A 20,509-nucleotide genomic window follows, 5' to 3' on the forward strand; every position below is an offset into this window, starting at 1 on the left:
TTAGCCCATTTACATTCATTTTGGAGACGTGAACCACTTGTCTTATTCCTAACATCTATGTACTGTTTTCTCCCAGAATGGGGACAGCTGGTTGTTTCTCAGGTCTTCACATACTCCTTACAGCCCATAACTAATGACTCATTTTTGGACTCTTGAGCAATGTCTACACTACTTTTCCCCTACTGTGTTTGCCCAAATACATCACTTTACATCATGGAGTTTAAAGCACAGGCAGATACTGTTATTTCTTACGTTAAGAAACAGCACAGTCCAGTTGTGTAATGATATTCTCATACAAAGAGAGGCCAGAAAAGCCTCAGATGCAAAATTTGGTAAATCAGAGAATTGTAGGGGTTGGAAGGTACTCTGAAGATCATCAGGTACAATTCCCCTGCTAACATAGGTTCCCTACAGTAAGTTCCACAAGAGTGTGTCTAAACAGGTCTTAAATACCTCCACAGTCTCTCTGGGCAGCCTGTTCCAGTGCTCTGTCACCCTCACAGTAAAGATCTTCCCCATGCTTGTATGGAACACTGCCCATTATCTCTAGTTCTTTCACTGCCTGCCACTGAAAAGTGTCTAGCCTCTTCAACTTCTGTCCAACATTTAGTTAGTTATAATCAGTGATGAGTTCTCCTCTCGGTGCTCCCTTTTTGAGGTTGAACAGTCCCAGGTCTCTAAGCCATTCCTCGTACAAGAAATGCTCCAGGCCTCTTATCAGCTTTGTGGCCCTTTGCTGGTCTCTCTCTAGAAGATCGCAGTCTTGAACTGAGGAACTCAGAACTGGACACAGTATTCTAGGTCTGACCTCACTGGGACAGAGTAGAGGGGAGAATCAACTCCCTTGACTGCTGCGACACTTTTTGCAGAGCACCCCAGGATACCTTTGGCTTTCTTGGCTTATGGTACAATGCTGTCTCGTGGACCCCATGACAAAGTCCTCCACAGTCCTCCACATATTATTTCCAGCAAGTCATAGAATCATAGACTTAGAGAATCATAGAATGGCCTTTGTTGAAAAGGACCTCAAAGATCATATGGTTTCAACTCCCCCTCCTGTGAGCAGGGCCGCCAACCACTAGACCAGGCTGCCCAGAGCCACATCCAGACTGGCCTTGAAGGCCTCCAGGGATGGGGCATCCACAACCTCCTTGGGCAACCTGTTCCAGTGCGTCACCACCCTCTATGTGAAAAAATTCCTCCTAATGTCTAACCTAAACCTCCCCTGTCTCAGTTTAAGACCATTCCCCCTCGTCCTATCACTATCCACCCTTGTAAAAAGCCATTCTCCTTCCTGTTTATATGCTCCCTTCAAGTACTGGAAGGCCACAATGAGGTCTTACCAGAGCCTTCTCTTCTCCAAGTTAAGCAAGCCGAGTTCCCTCAAACTTTCCTCGTAGGAGAGGTGCTCCAGCCCTCTAATCATCTTAGTGGCCCTCCTCTGGACTCACTCCAAGAGCTCCATGTCTTTCCTGTACTGGGGACCCCAGGCCTGGACTCACTACTCTGGATGGGGCCTCACAAGATCCGAGGAGAGGGGGACAATCATCTCCTTCTCCCTGCTGGCCACCCCTTTTTTAATGCAGCCTGGAACACAGTTGGCCTTCTGGGCTACAAGCGCACACTGCTGGCTCATGTCCAGCTTCTCATCCACCAGGACCCCCAAGTCCTTCTCCGCAGGGCTGCTCTCAAGGAGATCTTCCCCCAGTTTGAATAAATACCTGGGATTGCCCCGACCCAAGTGCAGCACCCTGCACTTGGCCTAATTGAACCTCATTAGTTTTTCATGGGCCCACTTCTCCAGCCTGTCCAGGTCCCTCTGGATGGCTTCCCTTCTTTCCAATGTATTGACTGTTCCGCTCATCTTGGTGTCATCCGCAAACTTGCTGAGGGTGCACTCGATGCCATCATCTGTGTCATTGATGAAGATGTTGAAAAGCACCAGTTCCAAGACCGACCCCTGAAGGACTCCACTTTTGACTGGCCTCCACCCTGACACAGAACCATCTATCACAACCTTTTGGCTGCATCCATCCAACCAATTTCTAATCCATCGAACACCATCCTTCAAATCCACACCTCTCCAATTTTGAGAGAAGGATGTGGTGAGGGACCATGTCAGAGGCTTTGCACAAGTCCAGGCAGATTACATCCATTGCCCTTCCTCCAGCCAATGAAGCCGTCATTCCATCATAAAAGGCCACCAGATTGGTCAGGCACGATCTGCCCTTGGTGAAGCCATGCTGGCTGTCTCGAGTCACCTCTTTATCTCATATGTGCTTTAACAAAGCTTCTAGGAGGATCTGCTCCATCATCTTCCCAGACACAGAGGTGAGGCTCACTGGCCTGTAGTTCCCCAGGTCTTCCTTTCTCCCTTTTCTTAAAAATGGGAGTAATGTTTCCTTATTTGCAGTCACCGAGGATTTCACCAGACAGCCATGATTTTTCATATACAATGCAGCTCGGCAACCACATCAGCCATCTCCTTCAGAACCCTAGGATGGATATCATCTGGCCCCATGGACTTATACACGTTCAATTTCATGAGGAGGACTTGGACTTGTTCCACTGTTGTAGTGGGACAGAAACCACTCTCCACACCCTCACCTAGAGGCTCGTGGTCCTGGCAGACATGGGAAGCCTGACCACCCATGAAAACTGAGGCAACACACTCATTGAGTACCTCAGCTTTTCCTATGTCAGAGGAAGCCAGCTCCCCAGTGCCTTTCACCAGAGGGGGAACACTCTCCTTGGCCTGTCTCCTCCTGCCTATGAGCCTGTAGAACCCCTTCTTGTTATCTTTCACATCCCTCGCCAAGTTCAGCTCCATCTGCGCCTTGGCTTTTCTAATCCTATCTCTACACACACAGACAACAGCCCTGTATTCCTCCCAGGATACACAACCCTGCTTGCACCTTCTATACGTTTCCCCTTCTATCTTAGTTTAAGCTGCAGGTCCTTGAACAGCCACGACGGTTGCCTGCCTCCCCTGCTCAACTTCTGCTGGAGGATGGAGAGCCATTGTGCTCTCAGAAGGGTGTCCTTAAAGAGCTGCCAGCTCTGTTCTGTACCCATGCCCTTGAGGACAGTTTCCCAGGGTATCCCACTCAGCAGTTCCTTGAGCAGCCGGAATTTTGCTTTCCTAAAGCACAGGGTCCTAGCTCTGCTTTTTGCCAGGCCTGCATTCTTCAAGATCACAAGTACTGTAGACATTAACAAACACACAATTTTTCTACATCGGGATTCTTGGGGAAGAGTTATGATCTATCTGTTACAGTTTGTTATTTTTGCTACATCTGATAGAAAGACAGAAATCTGTACTCTTTGTGGACTGGTGTTGGAAGACTGATACTAACTGTAATTGTAATTCAAGATTTTTTTGTGTCTTTGTTAATAATTTTTTGCTGGCTTAATTCAAACCAGAGAACTTTGGAGTTGTTTTGTTTGTCATAAGGAAGTACTGTTAAGATCCATGCTTCTGTTTTTTATTTAGAACCATTCACAGAAAAAAGACATAGAAAAGAAGAGGAAGATCCACTGTGTCATAACAGCTTATCCATCATTTCTAAGGAAAGGTAGGAATACTATTTATTTTTGGAAAGTTCATAAATAATGTTGACGAAGATTCCTGCCAAGTATTTTGAAGCTTCTTCCATTATGTTACAGAAGCTCAGTTTATATGCAGGATTTACTTGTTTAAATTAGCAGGAGTATATTTCTTAAGATTTAAATCATTATTTTAAAAGGAAATGATCTTACCGAAAGAATCTGTTAAACAACATCTTTTATCTCAATTAAGATATTTTCCATTTTCACTAACTCTTTCCTATTGAATCTATTGATTAAAGTAAAGCTTTTCACTGTGTTTTGTTCTAGCTTGCCCTTTATGTCCAGCACAGCCATGGAAAATATTGAACTGTATTTTGGCTCAAAATTAAAAAAAAAAAAGAAACAAAAACCCACCTGTCAACAAAATAGTGAAGTCTTTATTTCTGGTATTATCATTCAGAGACCAGAGCCATTTAACTTTCAAGTCCTTATGGAATTTGCAGAGTTGGCACTTTAGAAAAAGAGCATCAAGCATTTATTGGGTATCTGAATTAATTTCTCAGTTCACCTACTGAGAAATATTGAATATGGTATCCTAGAAAAAGATTTTAGCAGCTAGAATAGTGTTTTGAAGGGCTAGAGAAAAGCCAAAACTCATCCTATCTATCATGGTTTAGCATCTGTGTCGGTTGAGTAACATGCCGTTTTCTGTTTAGTGAGCAGAACGAAAAGCAGAAACACCATTTTCCAGAACCAAGGCTATTCTGTTACTCTACTTCAGGAAACAATTAAATCGTTGCAGCAGCAGATAGGTGTTTTACTGAATGAAAAAAAGACAGCAGTATCTTCTGTGAAGGAATTTAAAGAAACAAATGAAAAACTAACAACTCAGCTACGTTTGGCTGATCAGAGACTTCAAAGTAGTAAATTGACCATACAGGTAAAGTCCATTTCATTATGGTGTCTTAAGATATTCAGTTTAATTCTGTTATTATTTTGTGGAATTCTGGTAATATTGCTTGTTTCTTAATTTATTATGATCAAAATTACGAAGTGTTGCAAAACAGCATGTTTTATATGAGATTCTGAATGTTGATTATGTACAAATGGTATTGAGGCCTCATATACTTTACTTCCTTTTTACTTTACTTATACTTTATTAGCCCAGCTCATTATCCCTTCTGGAGAAGAACTGTTTTTCACTTTGATACTCTACTTGTATTCTAATGGTGAAGTGGATTTCCGTTTCATCTTGCGGTCTGGGAACTTTCATGAGAATTTGATACCTATGAACCAGGACCCACTCTTCTATAAAGATATGTCATTTCTGGAGAAAGCACTTGTCTTCATATTCCCTATGAATGGTTAATGCAACTAGAGTTTTCTTCCAGAGGAAACTTAAACCAATTCCATGTCTGTTTAAACCTAGCTCTCTCTGTCAAGGTGGAAAGCTACAGAATATGATTTATGAAGACAGAGACTGACGAATTATTTGTTTAACAGTCCCAAAAATGACAACATCTTTCTTTACTTCTGTCTTCATTTCTAGTTAATTCTTTCCCATACTATCATTCCTTTTCCTCATTCTCATTTTTACATATGTATTTTGTGTTAATCTATATGCAGCACCTCAGCTGGAATTCTTTTCTACTTGTACTGTAGTGATTGGCCTGCCCTTTATAGAGCTGAATCAACAAACACTTTTGCAGTAATTGTCTCCTGTTGGTCACACACACATCCTGCTTCCAGAATTATTGTGCTACAACAGATGGACTTGCTGGAAGGAGGCAGACATTAAAAAAGAAATCAAATCCCCTCCCCCTCAAACTTCTCTCCATTTCTCTCTTCGCACAGAAGGCAGAAACAGTATCAGGAGCTGCACTTTTCACTTTCTTAGTGCTGGGGAACTGCTAATTTCTAGAGAAGGAAAAAATCTCATTTATGTTACTCATTTTGCATAACTGTATATATGTAATGAATTCTTCAAAAATAGTTTTGAAGGTCATTGGGACCAATGGAAATCTGCCTGTCTGGCAAACAGTACAATAATGCAAAGTTTCATGGACAGTATAAACTTAACAGAGAGTTATATATGTAATTGAGGTAGAATATTCTACTTGCTCAGGCATCTTCTTGATTTGCCTTCCTGGAAGACTACCCTACCCCTCAGGTGTTTGCAGGAGAGCAATGTGAAAAATAAAATTAAAAAAAAATAAAAAATAAATAAAAAAGGAAAGGGAAGGGAATTATCAAAAAGCTTTTTTTTTTTTTAATGCAGAATTTAATGCACCAAGTATAGCTGTAATGTAAAAGACTGACTCAAAGTGAAATAGTATAGTGTGAGAAACTAATTTTATTTAAGTTTGTTCTTTTGGAAAGTTTCAAAAGAAAGCAAAGATCGGTCAATGGTCTATTTAAAGGGTGGTGCATTCTAAGCAAAAATAAATAGATGGTGTTGCAGGTACTCAAGGAAAAATCTTTATTATGCATGCACTTTTTTTTTTTCCTTCTCAGCAACCAATTCAAATTCCCTTTCTTATAACTAATTACTCTTCAGGTGCCATACTAGTGCTACCAAGTGGGAAATTTAAAGCAGAGGCTTAGGCTACTTGCCAAGAGAAAATTACGAAGGTAAAGAACCTACACAGTCACTGCAGGGTACATGCATGTTTAGAGAGAGAACCATGATTCAGACAGATGAAATGATTGTAAAGTAGATATTTGTGGGTTTTCTTAGTGTCATAAGAAATGCTACATAAAAGTTTTAAGTTCTGGCAGTTGAAATGATATTTTTAAAAACACTTTTTCCAAGAGTAAGGTTTTTGTCGTTATTTCTTATCAGTGCTCCTGTTAACTTTAGATTCTGGAATTGTCTTGCACAAATAGAAGGAAAAAAAAAAAAAAACAACAAGGGAACAAACGGAGAAGTAAAAGATTTAGGCAGTCTCTGGGTTCAGGGAGATTCTTACGCACTTTAACAGAATCAAACGAACAAGCATCCACATACAGAGTTCTATAATTAATCTTGCTCTTGAGTAATTTTTTATCAATGACAATCTAGCAATACTTGGCTAAGGTAAGTGTAGCATTTTAGCAACTGTAAACACTAATATCATGGACTTGAACAAGATGTCATGTGACCTGGATTTAGCTAAGAAAATAAATCCATTAGGAGACAAGGGCAGATGTTCGTGCACTCAGTTCTTCGTTATACTCCCCAGAGAATCTAATGCCAGAAGATCAGCTCTGGATTTTAGATTTAAATGCTCCAGATGTTCGTTCTGAGACATTTTACAGTTGATACAACCTAAGAGCTGTCTGACATCTGTTGATTTTCAGAATATATGTATATATATCGTTCTGTGTATTTTTCTTGAAGATGTGCACGCAGATACATGCTTACATCTGTTTTTCTGTTTCTTAGACTTAGGAATGCTAAATTTCAATGTTTGTTTTGTTTTGTTTTTGGTTTTGGTTTAGCCTTTCAGACTCTGCATTAATGCAGACTTCTTGCTTTGTTTTATTTCTGCAAAAGCAATTCTATGCATATTTCTGCAAAATGACTTTCAAGTGTCTGCACATGTAAGAATCAAAGCTTGCATTCTCCAAGGATTCACATCAACACTGAGTCAAGACCGTCTGTTCAGAAGTACAGTAGTTACATTTTGCAATCAGTGTATAGAAATCACAGCTGGAGCCGATACTTAATGTAGAAGCAAAGGGATTTAGCATTTCCTTAGTTTCTTAGTAATGCATCAGAAAAGAATTGTTGGAAAAATCCTCATTTTTTTCTCTTCAAGAAGATTTGTTTCCCCCTTTACTCACTTCTATCATGAAGTGACCGATTTTTTTTTTAAAGTGTATTTATTGCTTATAGCAGTGTAGTGCTAATTAATTTTATGTAGTAATTACCTCTCTTGTCACAAGAGTTCAGACTAAATATATTGAATAAAAAGGAAAATCATACACAGTTTGCCATTAGTGCTTATCTTACTGATGTGGTGGCCTCTCACAGGTCTTTGCTGAAAAGTACCATAGGATCTTTTGCATCAGTTCTCAGTCTTTCTCAGGTGACAGCACAGAAAAGACACATTCCTTTATGAAGTGCCATAGACGTTTGCAAAGTGCCTGTATAAGACTGCTTCTCTGGAAAACCTGGATCTTGAAGGGCAGGAATGAGTCCACTAGTCAGCTGCTGACAGGTCCTTTGGAGAAGATAAAGTCAAGGTTTAAGTAAAATTTTTCACATGCATTCTTGCGGATATGCAACTATGCTGATTTGGTATTTTAGAAGCATCTGTACGTTTCAGCTGCAGCTCAACCAAGGGATTTCTTGTTGAAAGCATTATAAAAATCTCTCCAAAATTTATTTTGGCTGTTGAATTTTCTGTTTTCTTTCAATTTTGAGGGAACATATCTTTCTCCCAAGTTCTCACTAAGCTTTTTTAACGCAGTTGTTTGCTTTTAAGACACGTTGATCTGATGGATTATCTCAAGCACAAATAGGTGTAGTCACAAAAAGGAGAAAAGGGCTATAGAAAGCGTTTTTATTTTTAAAGTATTTTTGTGTCTCTCTGTATTCTCTTGACTATTGTATACTGCATAGTCTGTCAGAGAACAGCTCAGATTTCGGCACTGCAGCTTCCCTCTTCTTATGGTATGCAAATATGAGTCATAACCAATTTAGCATTATTCAATTGCACTGAAACAAAAAGAAATTGATGATGAATTTAGATGTATGATAAATTACTGACTTAACTACCATTTATATAAAGTTCTCACTTCCATTTTAGTTTTCACAAATAGATTTTCACTCTTCACATTTGTTGCTTGTTTCTGTAACAACTTTTGCATGTCTGTATTTTCTTTAAATTTTAGGAATTTCTAAATTCTAGGAATATGCTTGAAGTACAAACTAATTTAAATACATACATATATATATAGTAGTAAGTCTAAACTGCTTTTTGAACTTCCTCATTCTTGCTCAATACAGTTTTTAGATAATGCATGTTTTGACACCTTTTGGTGGCTTCTTAAGTAAATGTTGTCCAGTTAGATATTCTCAAATACATACCCATTTCTTATAAAAAACAAACAAACAAACAAACAAAAAAACACTGTTACATGTGTCCTACTTACAGCATTTTGGGTCCTCTTTTAAAAAAATGAAAGCAGAGCATTTGTATTTTTAAATTAAATTCATAGGAAAGCTTATGTCATTGCCATTCAATGTCATTTATTTCTGAGATAAATGATTTTTTTTTTCTCCAGTGGCTTAAAAAGTTACTTTTCATGGTGTGCACTGGGTAGTAGTATTTGTACATACAGAACATCCAAATGATACAAATTTATAAATTTTTTTAGAAGAATTTACAATTTTGAACTTTTTAAGTAAAGTATAAATGGTAATTTTTACAGATAATCTGTGTAGGAGTTTACAGTGACACTGGTAGTATATGTAGCAATTCTGACTTGCTATTACCTAGGAAAGTGGTTAAAAAAAACTCCACAAACTACAGGTAGTGCTGCCTTTATGACTTCATATTGTAAAAGTCTAAAAATAAACAAATAAAAGTTCATTTTTTTTTCTGTCTTCTTCAGTCTGTTTCTGTTCTTACACGGCATGTATTCTTCTAGAATATTGTAGAAATAAGAATGAAAAAACTAAATATACTTGTATAATAGCCTTGTTAAACCTCAGTGCAAAGTCACGTCACAGCCATCCAACTTGGGCACAAACTGCAGTGAAGTGATCAAAGAACCCTATGAAGCTGATTTTAGAAAGAACCTGTTCCCAAAAATGTCAGGAGAAAAGTGGTTTCTCCCTCCTTTGCTTCTGTAGAATTGTACAGATTATCCCTTCCTGACTGCTGTGATAAAGCAGGATATATTGCCTGTGCTTCCTAGTATCTGTAAATATATTCTAATGCTCTGGGCCAGTATGAAACTGCTGTCTTCTCAAAATTTTTTTGGGTATACATGCCATGTTTTTTCTATTCTAAGGTCATATCGCTGTTATCATTTTGCATGAATGTGTACAAGAAATCTCACTGATGCCATGGGGGGCAGTTCAAAACTCAAAACAAACCCCAATTTGTATATTAAGAGAAAGCCACTCTTTCTGGTCTCACTACAGTGTTCCACATTTAAACAACACTGTCTATAGTTAGAAGAAAAATATCCGTAATGTATGTCAGACTTTAATTTTAGAGAATTTAGATTCAAGGTCTGGACCTAATCCACAGTTTTTGAAGGCGTAGAATTGAATGCATAAAGAAGAGTAGACTCATACATAATAAATTAAGAGTGACATTAAGATTTGTTAGAGTTTTTCTGAGCCTAATAAATTGAAAATCGGGCTAGAATGTCAGATTTATAATGCTCTGTGAATCTGTGAGACTAGAATTTATTTCTTCCAATCCCTAGTCCAAATTTCTGCTGGGAATGAAACATGGCAAACTTGATGATCCTTGTGGATCCCTTCCAACTCATGATATTCCGTGATTCTATGATTCTGTGATTGGCTAGTTAAATATATTTGTTCAAATTTTCAGTTACTAAGTGGAGAATTCTCTGTATTACTTTTCCTCTGATAAAGTACTGATTCAGCATTGCCATTGGTATGAAACAGTTCTCAAAGTCCTTCCCTATCAGGGAAGTTGACTTAGAAATAAAATGAAAAATTGTCAAATGTTAAACTTGACTGTGGCTACAATTTTAAAATGTGTGTACACCAAGAAATATTTTTGTTGTTTGTTGCATTGAGAATATAGAGTATTTTCAGGTTGGTTCCTTTAAAGAACTACTCTGTGAAATGTATTTATCATGAAACTGTGCTTTCATTACAAAACAAAATTAAAGCAAAATACCTTTTACATTTCTATTGATCTCTGAAGAAAAATTACAATAAACCTTTTGAATTATTGATGAACAACAGTTGAAGTACATCGCACGTAGGAAATGTATCTCATTCATAAATTAAAGAGAACAGTTGGCATGAACTGGAACTATGAAAGTTGTGTTTTATTGCTGTCAAAATGAAATAACTCAGAGATTGGTAAATTCTAGAAGAATGTACTGTAAAATGAAATTTTGAAGACCACAAGAAGTTCTTAGAATTTACTTAAAATCATTATGTATTTACCATGGCATATAGAAATCCTGAAAATCATATTTCTGTAATAAAAGAACAAATCTGTATCACAAGGATTAGCATGTTCTTGCCATATTATAAAGATAGATAGTGTATATATCGTTAACCCCATCTAATCTCTTTATATCTGATAGTATAATATGGTAGCATACACTTTTATGAATATTACAATAAACACTAGAATAGAAGAGATATTGTAATTTTTACTTTATTGATTTAAAGTGATATGTAGCTTAATTTTCTTCACCTTCGTGTGATTTGATCAGCCTTTCCTTGTGAAGTCTTATTATTAGACAAAAAAATGGAAGTGCATTTGCATTTTTTTACCCACAAATTTTCCTGAGCAACATACCTAGTAAAGTTCAGTTAATAGAATTTCATAAGATTTGTTTTTGTCCTCCCTTTGTTACTGAGTTCTTCTTTTAAGTAATACTAAAATGTTATTACCCCCAGTGCTTATTCCTACAGTTTGCTGCATTTTGTATGTTTTAGGACAACTCTTGTTCTTGACGACTTCTCATAGCATTAACATCATGATTTCCACCCTCTTGCTGTTTATAGGTAGCGTGTATCTAATAAAACACCTACTATCAAAATTATTTTGAATGCTTCACAGTTTTGTAAGACGTTCATCTTTTTGTGTTGTTAAAAGTATTCTTAGTTCTACTTCAACTCTACCTCAGCTTGTTCATTGGATTCCCCCATAAATCATTAATTATTATTAACTGCCAATGTTAACTAGGAATTTTACTTACTAATCACTTTATTGGTTTGTTATTTCCCAAGTGTTCTACAAAATGTCAAGATCTCCAAAGTTGGAATACATACCATGGTAAAAATATTTTTTTTCAGCTCTAGTCTTGAATCAAAATCTCTCCATGGTGAGATCACAGAATCGTAGAATCTTTTCAGTTGGAAAGGACCCTTAAAGGTTATCTAGTCCAACTCCTCTGCAGTCATAGAATCATAGAATCACCAAGGTTGGAAAAGACCCACAGGATCACCCAGTCCAACCATCCACCCATCACCAATAATTCTCACTAAACGATGTCCCTCAACACAACATCCAAATGAACAGGGACACCTACAGCTAGATCAGATTATACCCCTGTCCAGCCTAACACTGAATATCTGTAGGGACGGTCGATCCACCACATCTCTTGGCAACTTTTTTCCAGTGCGTCACCACCCTTATTGTAAAAAACTTCCTTATGTCCAATTTAAATCTCCTTTCTTTTAGTGTAAAACCATTTCCACTTGTCCTATCACAAAAGACCCTGCTAAAGAGTCTGTCCTCTTCTTTCTTATAGCTCACTTTAGATACCTAAAGGCTGCTCTCAGGTCTCCCCAGAGCCTTCTCTTCTCCATTCTGAACAGCCCCACCTCTCTCAGCCTGTCCTTGTAGGGGAGGTATTCCATTCCTTGAATCATTTTTGTTGCCTTCCTCTGGATTCACTCTAACAACTCCACATTTCTCCTGTGCTGAGGACTCCACATCTGTGCACAATACTCTGGGTGAAGTCTCACCAGCACAGAGTGGAGGGACAGGATCACCTCCCTGCTAACCACTCTTCTTTTGATGCTGCTCAGTATGTGGTTAGTTTTCTGGGCTGCAAGGACACATTGCTGGCTCAAGTCCAGCTTGGCATCCACAAGTACTCCCAGATTCTTTTTGGCAGGGGTGTGTTCAATCCTTTTGTTCCCTACATAGTATTGATGGTGGAGATTGCCATGACCCAAGTGCAAGACCTTGCACTTGGCTTTGCTGACACTTTTGAGGTTCTTGTGAGCCCACTGCTCAGCCTGACTAGGTCTCTCTGAATGGCATCCTGTCCCTCAAGTGTGTTGATCTCACCCCGCAGCTTGGGGTCATCCTTAAACTCGTTGAGGGTGCATTCAATTCCACTGTTAATGTCATTGATGAAGATATTGAATAACATTGGTCCCAGTACAGACCCATGAGAGAAACCAGTTGTCACTGATTTCCATCTGAACTTTGAGCCACTGACCACCGTTCTCAGGGTATAATCTCACAACCAACTCCTTGTTCCTCAGTGTTCCATTGCATTTTGAAATTACAGAATAAGAATTAGTTTAAAGGATAAGCTGCATTTTTTTTTTAATATTTCTTGTTTAGTATTCTGATACACTACACTGTTCTTTAGGTGCTACTAAAAGGCAAGACATAGATGACTTGGTTTCTATCAGCCACATATACAACCATGGAAGTCTGAATCTCCACTTCTACATAATTGCCTGCTTAATTATAGATTTTTACCTAGTAATTGATTCTCTCATTTCTGAGCTAGGTAAACACTTTCCTGATTGTATTCTTCTGAAAAATTTTCAGGAGTCATAAGAATTTAGGAGAATACTTCAGCAGTTCTTTATATTGTGAATGTTCAATGACAAGTTGATTATTCTCTGTTCTCCTAGTATATCCTGTTTCCTTTCTTCCCATTCCTTTGTTCCTGACCTAATCAATTATATAAATTTATGTCACTGGACAGGTAGGGAGCATAAGGTTGGTAAAGTAGGGTGTTCAGTATGGTTAGCAAGGGTAAATGTACTGTAATATGAATCATGAGGATACAGTTTTAGTCCTGATGTAAAAAGGTGGATTTCCTAATAAGTTGAAGGAGCATGACCATGGGATTATGAAAATGGCTGTAGGAACTGAAGGTAAATAAAAATCTTACAAGCATATCCATTTATGTTGTGTGTCCTTCTGCTACAGCAATTAATTTCCTTAGCGATCTTAACCATGTTTCATGTAGGATATGGATTGAAGTTAAATACTGTCACATGGTACACAGCGTAGACTTAATGTGTCAGTTCATATCTTAAGGTTAAATTGGTGCATGTAGGTAGTACTTAATCATTTTCTCTAGTTCAGAATCTCACGTACCATGAAATTAATTTTTCAGTTGATCCCTCACATGAATGATAACATTATTTTTTTTTTTCCCTGAGATAATGGTTTACACCTTATGCATCCATTCCATTTGGATATACTATGATATTTATGACAGTCTTTTTGCTCTCTGTTTTAGAGGTAAAATCTTTCAATCATTTTTTTAAATATGTGACAACATAAAAAATCCAAGCAAGTGCAGGAGGATATCTTCAGTCATTGACAGCAGTTCTAAAATTTCAATTACCCACCAGAGGCTGCCTGAAAAGTATATATCATTATGACCTCACAATATTTTTAATAAGGAAATCATTACATCATAATGAAAACCAATACATGGCTCAAGCTGAGCAAGCTGAATGGCTTTCTCCTCAGAACCAGGAACTCTGAAGAAAAATGAGTGTCCTAGTAAGTAATGAATTGAGCATGAAATCCTAGTGCCATTTTGAAAAGCAGTAACATGTTTTCTGGTATATACACCTTAAATGTATAGAGACCATGTAAAAGGAGCAAAGAGAATACGTTTCCTTTGGCTTTGACGTGATTTGCTTGTAGAGTACTCTGTCTGACTGTAATATCATAGAATCACAGAATTGTAAAATGGTTTGGGTTGGAAGGGACCTTTAAGATCATCTAGTTCCAACCCCCCTCTATAGGCACCTCCCACTAGACCAAGTTGCTCAAGGCCCCATCCAGCCTGGCCTTGAATGCTTCCAGGGAGGGAGCATCCACAGCCTCTCTGGGCAACCTGTTCCAGTGTCTCAATGCCCTCAAAGCAAATTTCTTCCTAGTATCTGATCTAAATCTATTCTCTTCCAGCATAAAGCCATTTTCCCTCATCCTGTCACTACATGCCCTTATAAGAAGTCCCTCCCCATCTTTCCTGTAGCCCCCTTCAGGTACTGGAAGGCAGCTATGAGGTCCTCCTGAAGCCTTCTCTTCTCCAGGCTGAAGAGTCCCAACTCTCTTCCTGTCTTCATACGGGAGGTTCTTCCGCCCTCTGATCATCTTCATGACCCTCCTCTGGACCTGCTCCAGTGGTTCAATGTCCTTCTTGTGCTGGGAGCTCCAGAGCTGGACTCAGTACTCTGAGTGGAGTCTCACGAGAGCAGAGTAGATGGGCAGGATTACCTCCCTTGACCTTCTGGTCATACTTTCCTTAGTGCAACTAAAGATACAGTTGGCCTTTTAGGCTGCAAGCGCACGTTGTCAGCTCATGTTGAGTCTTTCATTAACCAACACCCCCAAATCATTCTTGTCAGGGCTGCTTTCAAGCCATTCTTTGCCCAACCTGTTGGTTGGGCTTGCAGGCATATCCAGAATCCAAGTATGTGGAACTGGCAGAAGAGCATCTGAAGAAGACTTTTAGAAAGGTTTTGAAAACATCCCAGAATACCATCCCAGAGAGCAATTAGAGGTTATCAAAGAAGAGATTAAATGGTAACTCAAGTTAAAACATCTAAGAAAAAAAAATTGTAGATTCTTTAATCTAGCAAGGGAATCCTGAGAAAGGATTCAAGACACAAGACTGAAGAAAGATAGAATCATACTGAATCTAAGGTTTATGGTTTTTACATAACAGTAATTGGCCATGGGAAAATGTACAACAAAAACTGTCATAGAACTCACCTTTTTATGAGATTGATTTCAAATCTCTATGCCATCACATATCTTCCAAAAGCACAGTTGTTTCCCCTTTATTCAAAAATTTGTTACTTCTACATGGAATTTGAGGAAATGTAATGAATTCAAGAAGTTTTGTAATGTAAGCATATTGTTCGGATTATTATAATTAAGAAATATATTTGGTGTCAGCTGCAGTGATATTGGATAATCAATCTAAAGAGGAAGAGCTGGAGTGAAAACAACTGCTTGAGGTTTGCAATAGGAAGCCTATTGGAGAGAAAAAGTCTGTTCAATAACAAGCATGAAAAAAATTGAGACACACAGAGAGGATAAATTTAATGATGTGAGCTGAGTTCCTGAAAAGTATAGAAATTAAGGTATGTTTTTAACTTAACAGTTAATTATTTGAAGAACTGATGGGAGAAGTACATGTACTTCATAGAGCACAACAGAAAGTTTGTGATGAAGCACAGGGTATGTTTAATAGCAGGCATTTAAACATGGATAATAAATTGAAGAAAAGACAAACCAATGTTTTATAAGGGTCTAATTGAAACCACGGAGAAGTATGTCCTTGTTTCAGTTGGGACAGTGTTGATTCTCTTCAGTGTCTGGTGTGATGCTATGGTTTGACTTTAGGTGAAAAAACAATGTTAATAACACACCATTGGTTTTGTTTTTGCTGAGTAGTGCTGCAGCAGTAGAGCCAAGGACGTTTCAGCTTCTTGTACTATGCCACCTGTGAGGGGGCTGGGGGGCACAAGGAACTGAAAGGGGACAGAACATGAACAGCTAACCTAAACTGGCTGAAGGGATACTCCATACCATGTGGTGTCATGGTGAACTATAAACTCAGGGAGTTGGCTGCATGGGAGCAATCTGCTGCTTGGGGACTGGCTGGATATCAGTCAGTGAGTGGAGAGCATTTGCATTGTGCACCACTTGTTTTGTGTGCATATATATATATATATATATAAACACACACATATAATTATCAATATTATGATTTCTCTCTTCCTTTTGTACATGTGTGTGTGAGTTTGCGTGTGCTCATGTTATACTGATCATGGATTTAGTCTGGTACTTGTACTCAGTAGTGCCATCATTCTTGCACTTTAGGATCCTTACTTCAGAAATTCTTAAGAAGTTCACTCATGTACCTGTTATAGACAAACTGGCATGATCTTACTGCTTGTCTTCTGCATGTTTCCAGTTTTATGTATGGTTAAAAAACTATTCAGAAATACAGCTGAGAGATCTATCCTGAGTCAGAGTAGTTGTGGGTGGCAAGACAGGTGGGAGGATATTGGCAGGTATCTATCATGTTTATCACCTCTGAAATATCTGGAACTCACTCCTGGACAAGCTCAGAATTCTAAAAAGCTGACAGAATGTTTTAAAAAGGTATGCCCCAATACTGGCAATTCCCAGGAGTTACAGCTTGCTGCACTGTACTGAGTCTGGCCTGCATCTATCAAGCACTATTTAAGACTATTCTGCACCCTCAAAAGGAAGAAGATGCCTCAGATCTGACCCAGCTTCTGAGAGAAGAGGCCTCTGAGGAAGTCTGCTCCATACCAAAGCCATCACAAGAATGAGAGGAAGAGTCAGAGGTTGTAAATGAGCTGGTAACCACCTGATGCTTGTCACTAGCTGAGCTGTGAGATATACAGAAAGACTTCAGCCATTGTCCAGGCAAGAGGATTGTCACCTGGCTGCTTCGATTCTGGGAGAACAGAGCCAGTAACCTAGATTAGTGGGCACGGAAGTCAGGCACTTGGGATCCCTCTCTAGGGAAAGGGGCATTCACAAAGTGATCACAAAAAATAAAAAAGCTCTCCCTCTCCGGACATGACTCCTTTCAGCTGTGAAGAAAGGTTATTCCTACAGGGATGATATTACGTGTCAGCCAGGTAACTGGACCATCAAGGAGGAAGGTATCCAGTATCTGAGGAAATTTGCTCTGCTGGAGGTGGTATATAATATTGACCTGTACAGTGATCAGTTATTCCAAAATCCGGACAGCATCAAGTGCAAAGAATGCATGGGGCAGGCATTTGTACGGAGTTCACCACCATAATATGCCAACTGACTGGCAGTAATGACCTGGAAAAATGGAGAGGAACAGATACTGAATGAATTGTCTGGCCAACTTCAACAGTATGAAGAAAGTGTCTCATCCTCCCTACAGGTATGTGTTTCAGCTGTGGAGAAAGTGGTTCAGCGGCATCAAGAGAGAAAGGTTTATTTCTTCCCACTTGTATAAACCATTATAACATGTCCATTATTAGAAGTAAACATTCCTCTGCTTGAGAAAAATGATATAGTAGGTACGTAGAATAGGAAAATTAAAAGAGTCTTTAGCAAGAGAAGTTGAAAAAAAAAAGAAAAATTTGCTTTTGTGATGCAGTGCATTCATCATTTAAGCTTATATGGGTTCTGGTACAGTCTTGTAGATTGGCTGAATAATATCTGAGAGAAAAAGTAAAGCTCTTTCACAGAATCAGCTAATATGTGAGCTTGGAAGGAAAATCTGGCGGTTGTTTGCTCCAATCTCTGCTCAGGTAGGGCCATCCAGAGCAGAGCACCCATGACCACAGCCAGGTGGCTTTTCAAGATCTCCAAGGAGGAGACTCTGTAATATCTCTGGGCAACTACTACCAGAGTGCTATCACCCTCACAGGAGAAAAAGTGTTTCCTGATGTTGAACAGAATCTCCAGATTCAGCTTATACCTGTTGTCCTTTATCCTCTTAGCAAGCACTAATGGGAAGTGCCTGGTTCTGTCTTCTTTCAACCCTCAGATGTTTGGACACATCAGTGATATTGCCCCAAGCCTACTCTTCTCTATGCTAGACAATCCCAGCACTATCAGTTGTTCCTCGCAAGAGATATGCTTTTGCCTCTTAATTCTGTTTGTGCTCCTTCATTGGACTCCTCTGGTATGTCCATGTCTCTCATAGTCTTTCATTTAGGTAGTACTTAGTAAGGAAAAAGTGAAGATAGAAAATTAAGTAACCACTTCTTAAGTATTTCTTTCATATTCTTTTGTCCATATGTTGAATTGAGTGAGGAAACAGCTCTTTAGTGAGGCAGTAGTGAAACTACTACTAAGGAGAAAACTTTTCATTCTAATCTGGGACATAGATTAACATTTTTGAGTGACGCATCTTTGCTTCAGGCTTGGCTTCCAAACGATCAAATACTTATTTTTCAAACTGTGTTTTGTGAGAAGTAGATGCTTTGGCAGAAAAGAAGAAAATAAAACTAAGTTTACTATGAGAAACAAGCAAGTGAAAGGCATTATAATAGAAAGTAATTTGTCAAAAATATACAAGTGCTGCACTTACTTAAGGCTGTAAATTTTGCAAACTGTCTTATGGGCAAATGAGGTTAAGATAATCATGAGGAAAGCTAAGTAGTAAGAAACATACACTTGTTTTATTTCCTCAAGATAGCCTGTATTGAGGCCTGAAACTACAGGAAATATGTAATTATTTATTCTACTTTGAGTAGATTCCCTAAAGAAGAGGTAAAAATTGCCCTTTTTTTTTTTTTTATTGAAGATAATTTTGGTGAGAAGTCTATAATTTAACTATGGTGTATATTTCTCATACTACACTATACTACACACTAGTGCATACAGTTCAAAAGGCATTCTGCATTTTATAGTAAATCCCTCAAAAGAATATGAATATTGGACAGTCCTGGCTGTTCTTATTCTTCTCTCAAGAAGAAAAAAAAAATTTTTTTTGAAATTTCAAAGTCTCATTTCCATTATTCAGCAGCTTCATTGTGATATTTGTACTTACTTTTCATAAAAATGAGATTAAAACTTCTTTATATATACAAATATGTATTTTCTTATTTACATATACTCACTGACTTGTCTTTACACTGGCAGCTCTTGTAGTAGACATCTCGTGTAGAATGTTCAGTTTATATATGTCAGATCCTCAAGGGCCATGGCTTTTGCCAGATGAAGCACTTTTGATTTTGAGACTGATGAAACACAGTGCTATTATTGATCTGTGCATGACACAGCCTGTCTCTCTGCTGGCAGAGTGTAGCAACATTTATCCAGGAATTTGTGAAATGTCACTCGGATCATGTTCATAAGGTAAACTGTGCAAAAACAGGGATCCAAGCTGAGAATCCGTGAGGAATTGGATGTGACTCTCGTACTTCTTCGTCCTAACTTCTAGGACAGGCAAAGTGATATTTGTTAAAACAATGTCTGTGTTGTATATCAAATGTTGAAAAAGTATGATTATCACTGTACAATATAGTCATACTATTGTTTTTAGGTAAGTTAGTAAAAGTGATCTAAATATTGCAAATGTATGATTTCTGTTCTGTTTGGAAAAAAAGAAAAAAAAAGAAGGAAACATTTCCTGTACGATTCCAACTAGAAAACTCCGATACTCTGATTATATTCTCTAAATAATTTAATTTTTCTTGCATCAGTTTGCTGTTAGGGATGTAGCAATGCATGTTTGTCATTAAGATGTCAGGAAGCAAGAATTATCACAGAGCATATGACTGTTTCTGACAAAATACTGATGTTTGCAGGTTTTGTCCCCTTATAAATAATGATTGAACAAGACTGACCATTTTTTGTTAGTAGCAAAAGCATCTGCTATAAAAAATAACAAAAAATACAGTAAATAATTTAAAAAAGCAGGCTTCTATGTGCCTGTTTGTAAAGGCTCAAATGTGACCGACTTTTGGAGACATTTTTGGTAAACAGTGTTTCAGCTACACATTGCCTGTAAACCGCATCTGGGTGTTGTACCTTCTCATTAAAAATGTTTTAAAGTTAAAAAAAAAAAAAAAAAAAAAAAAAAGGCACAGAAAAAGATGCAGTTACTAATTTCAGTTTTCTGATTATAGATTAGTTATTGCAACATTAATTTGAAATTTATCCACAAAGGAAAAATAACTGTTACATTTGCCACCAGTTTCCAATTTTAAACATTAGAATGTTTAGACAATTTTCTACAACTTCCAATTTAAAAAAAAAAAAAGACAGTTGCTAGTTACAGAAGGAAGAAATTATTTTTGAAGTTAATGGTTTGAGATTGATTTTTTTTTTCCAAATAGAGCAATGATTTTCTTTTTTATTTCTCTAAATTAGTTTCTGTGGTTTGATTTTTGCAATACTGAAACAAGATTTACCTGAAAAACCACCAGTGGATGTCAACTGAAATGTACTTAGTCTCTACTTTTTAAAAAGTATTTTGTAAGTTTGTACATAAAAATGTACAA

The 20,509-nt window shown here is 37.9% G+C and overlaps 1 protein-coding gene across 1 annotated transcript in view; it reads left to right on the forward strand.

Moving 5' to 3' along the window:
* Positions 1 to 20,509, forward strand: part of CNTLN (centlein, centrosomal protein) — a 191,099-nt gene that overhangs the window by 126,939 nt on the left and 43,651 nt on the right. The window contains exons 18-19 of the mRNA XM_015280215.4: positions 3,494 to 3,575; positions 4,266 to 4,489. Of these exons, the coding sequence (XP_015135701.2) occupies positions 3,494 to 3,575; positions 4,266 to 4,489 (306 nt within the window). The remainder of the gene's footprint in view (positions 1 to 3,493; positions 3,576 to 4,265; positions 4,490 to 20,509) is intronic.

Source organism: Gallus gallus, chromosome Z (assembly GCF_016699485.2).
Source record: "Gallus gallus isolate bGalGal1 chromosome Z, bGalGal1.mat.broiler.GRCg7b, whole genome shotgun sequence".
NCBI lineage: Eukaryota > Metazoa > Chordata > Aves > Galliformes > Phasianidae > Gallus > Gallus gallus.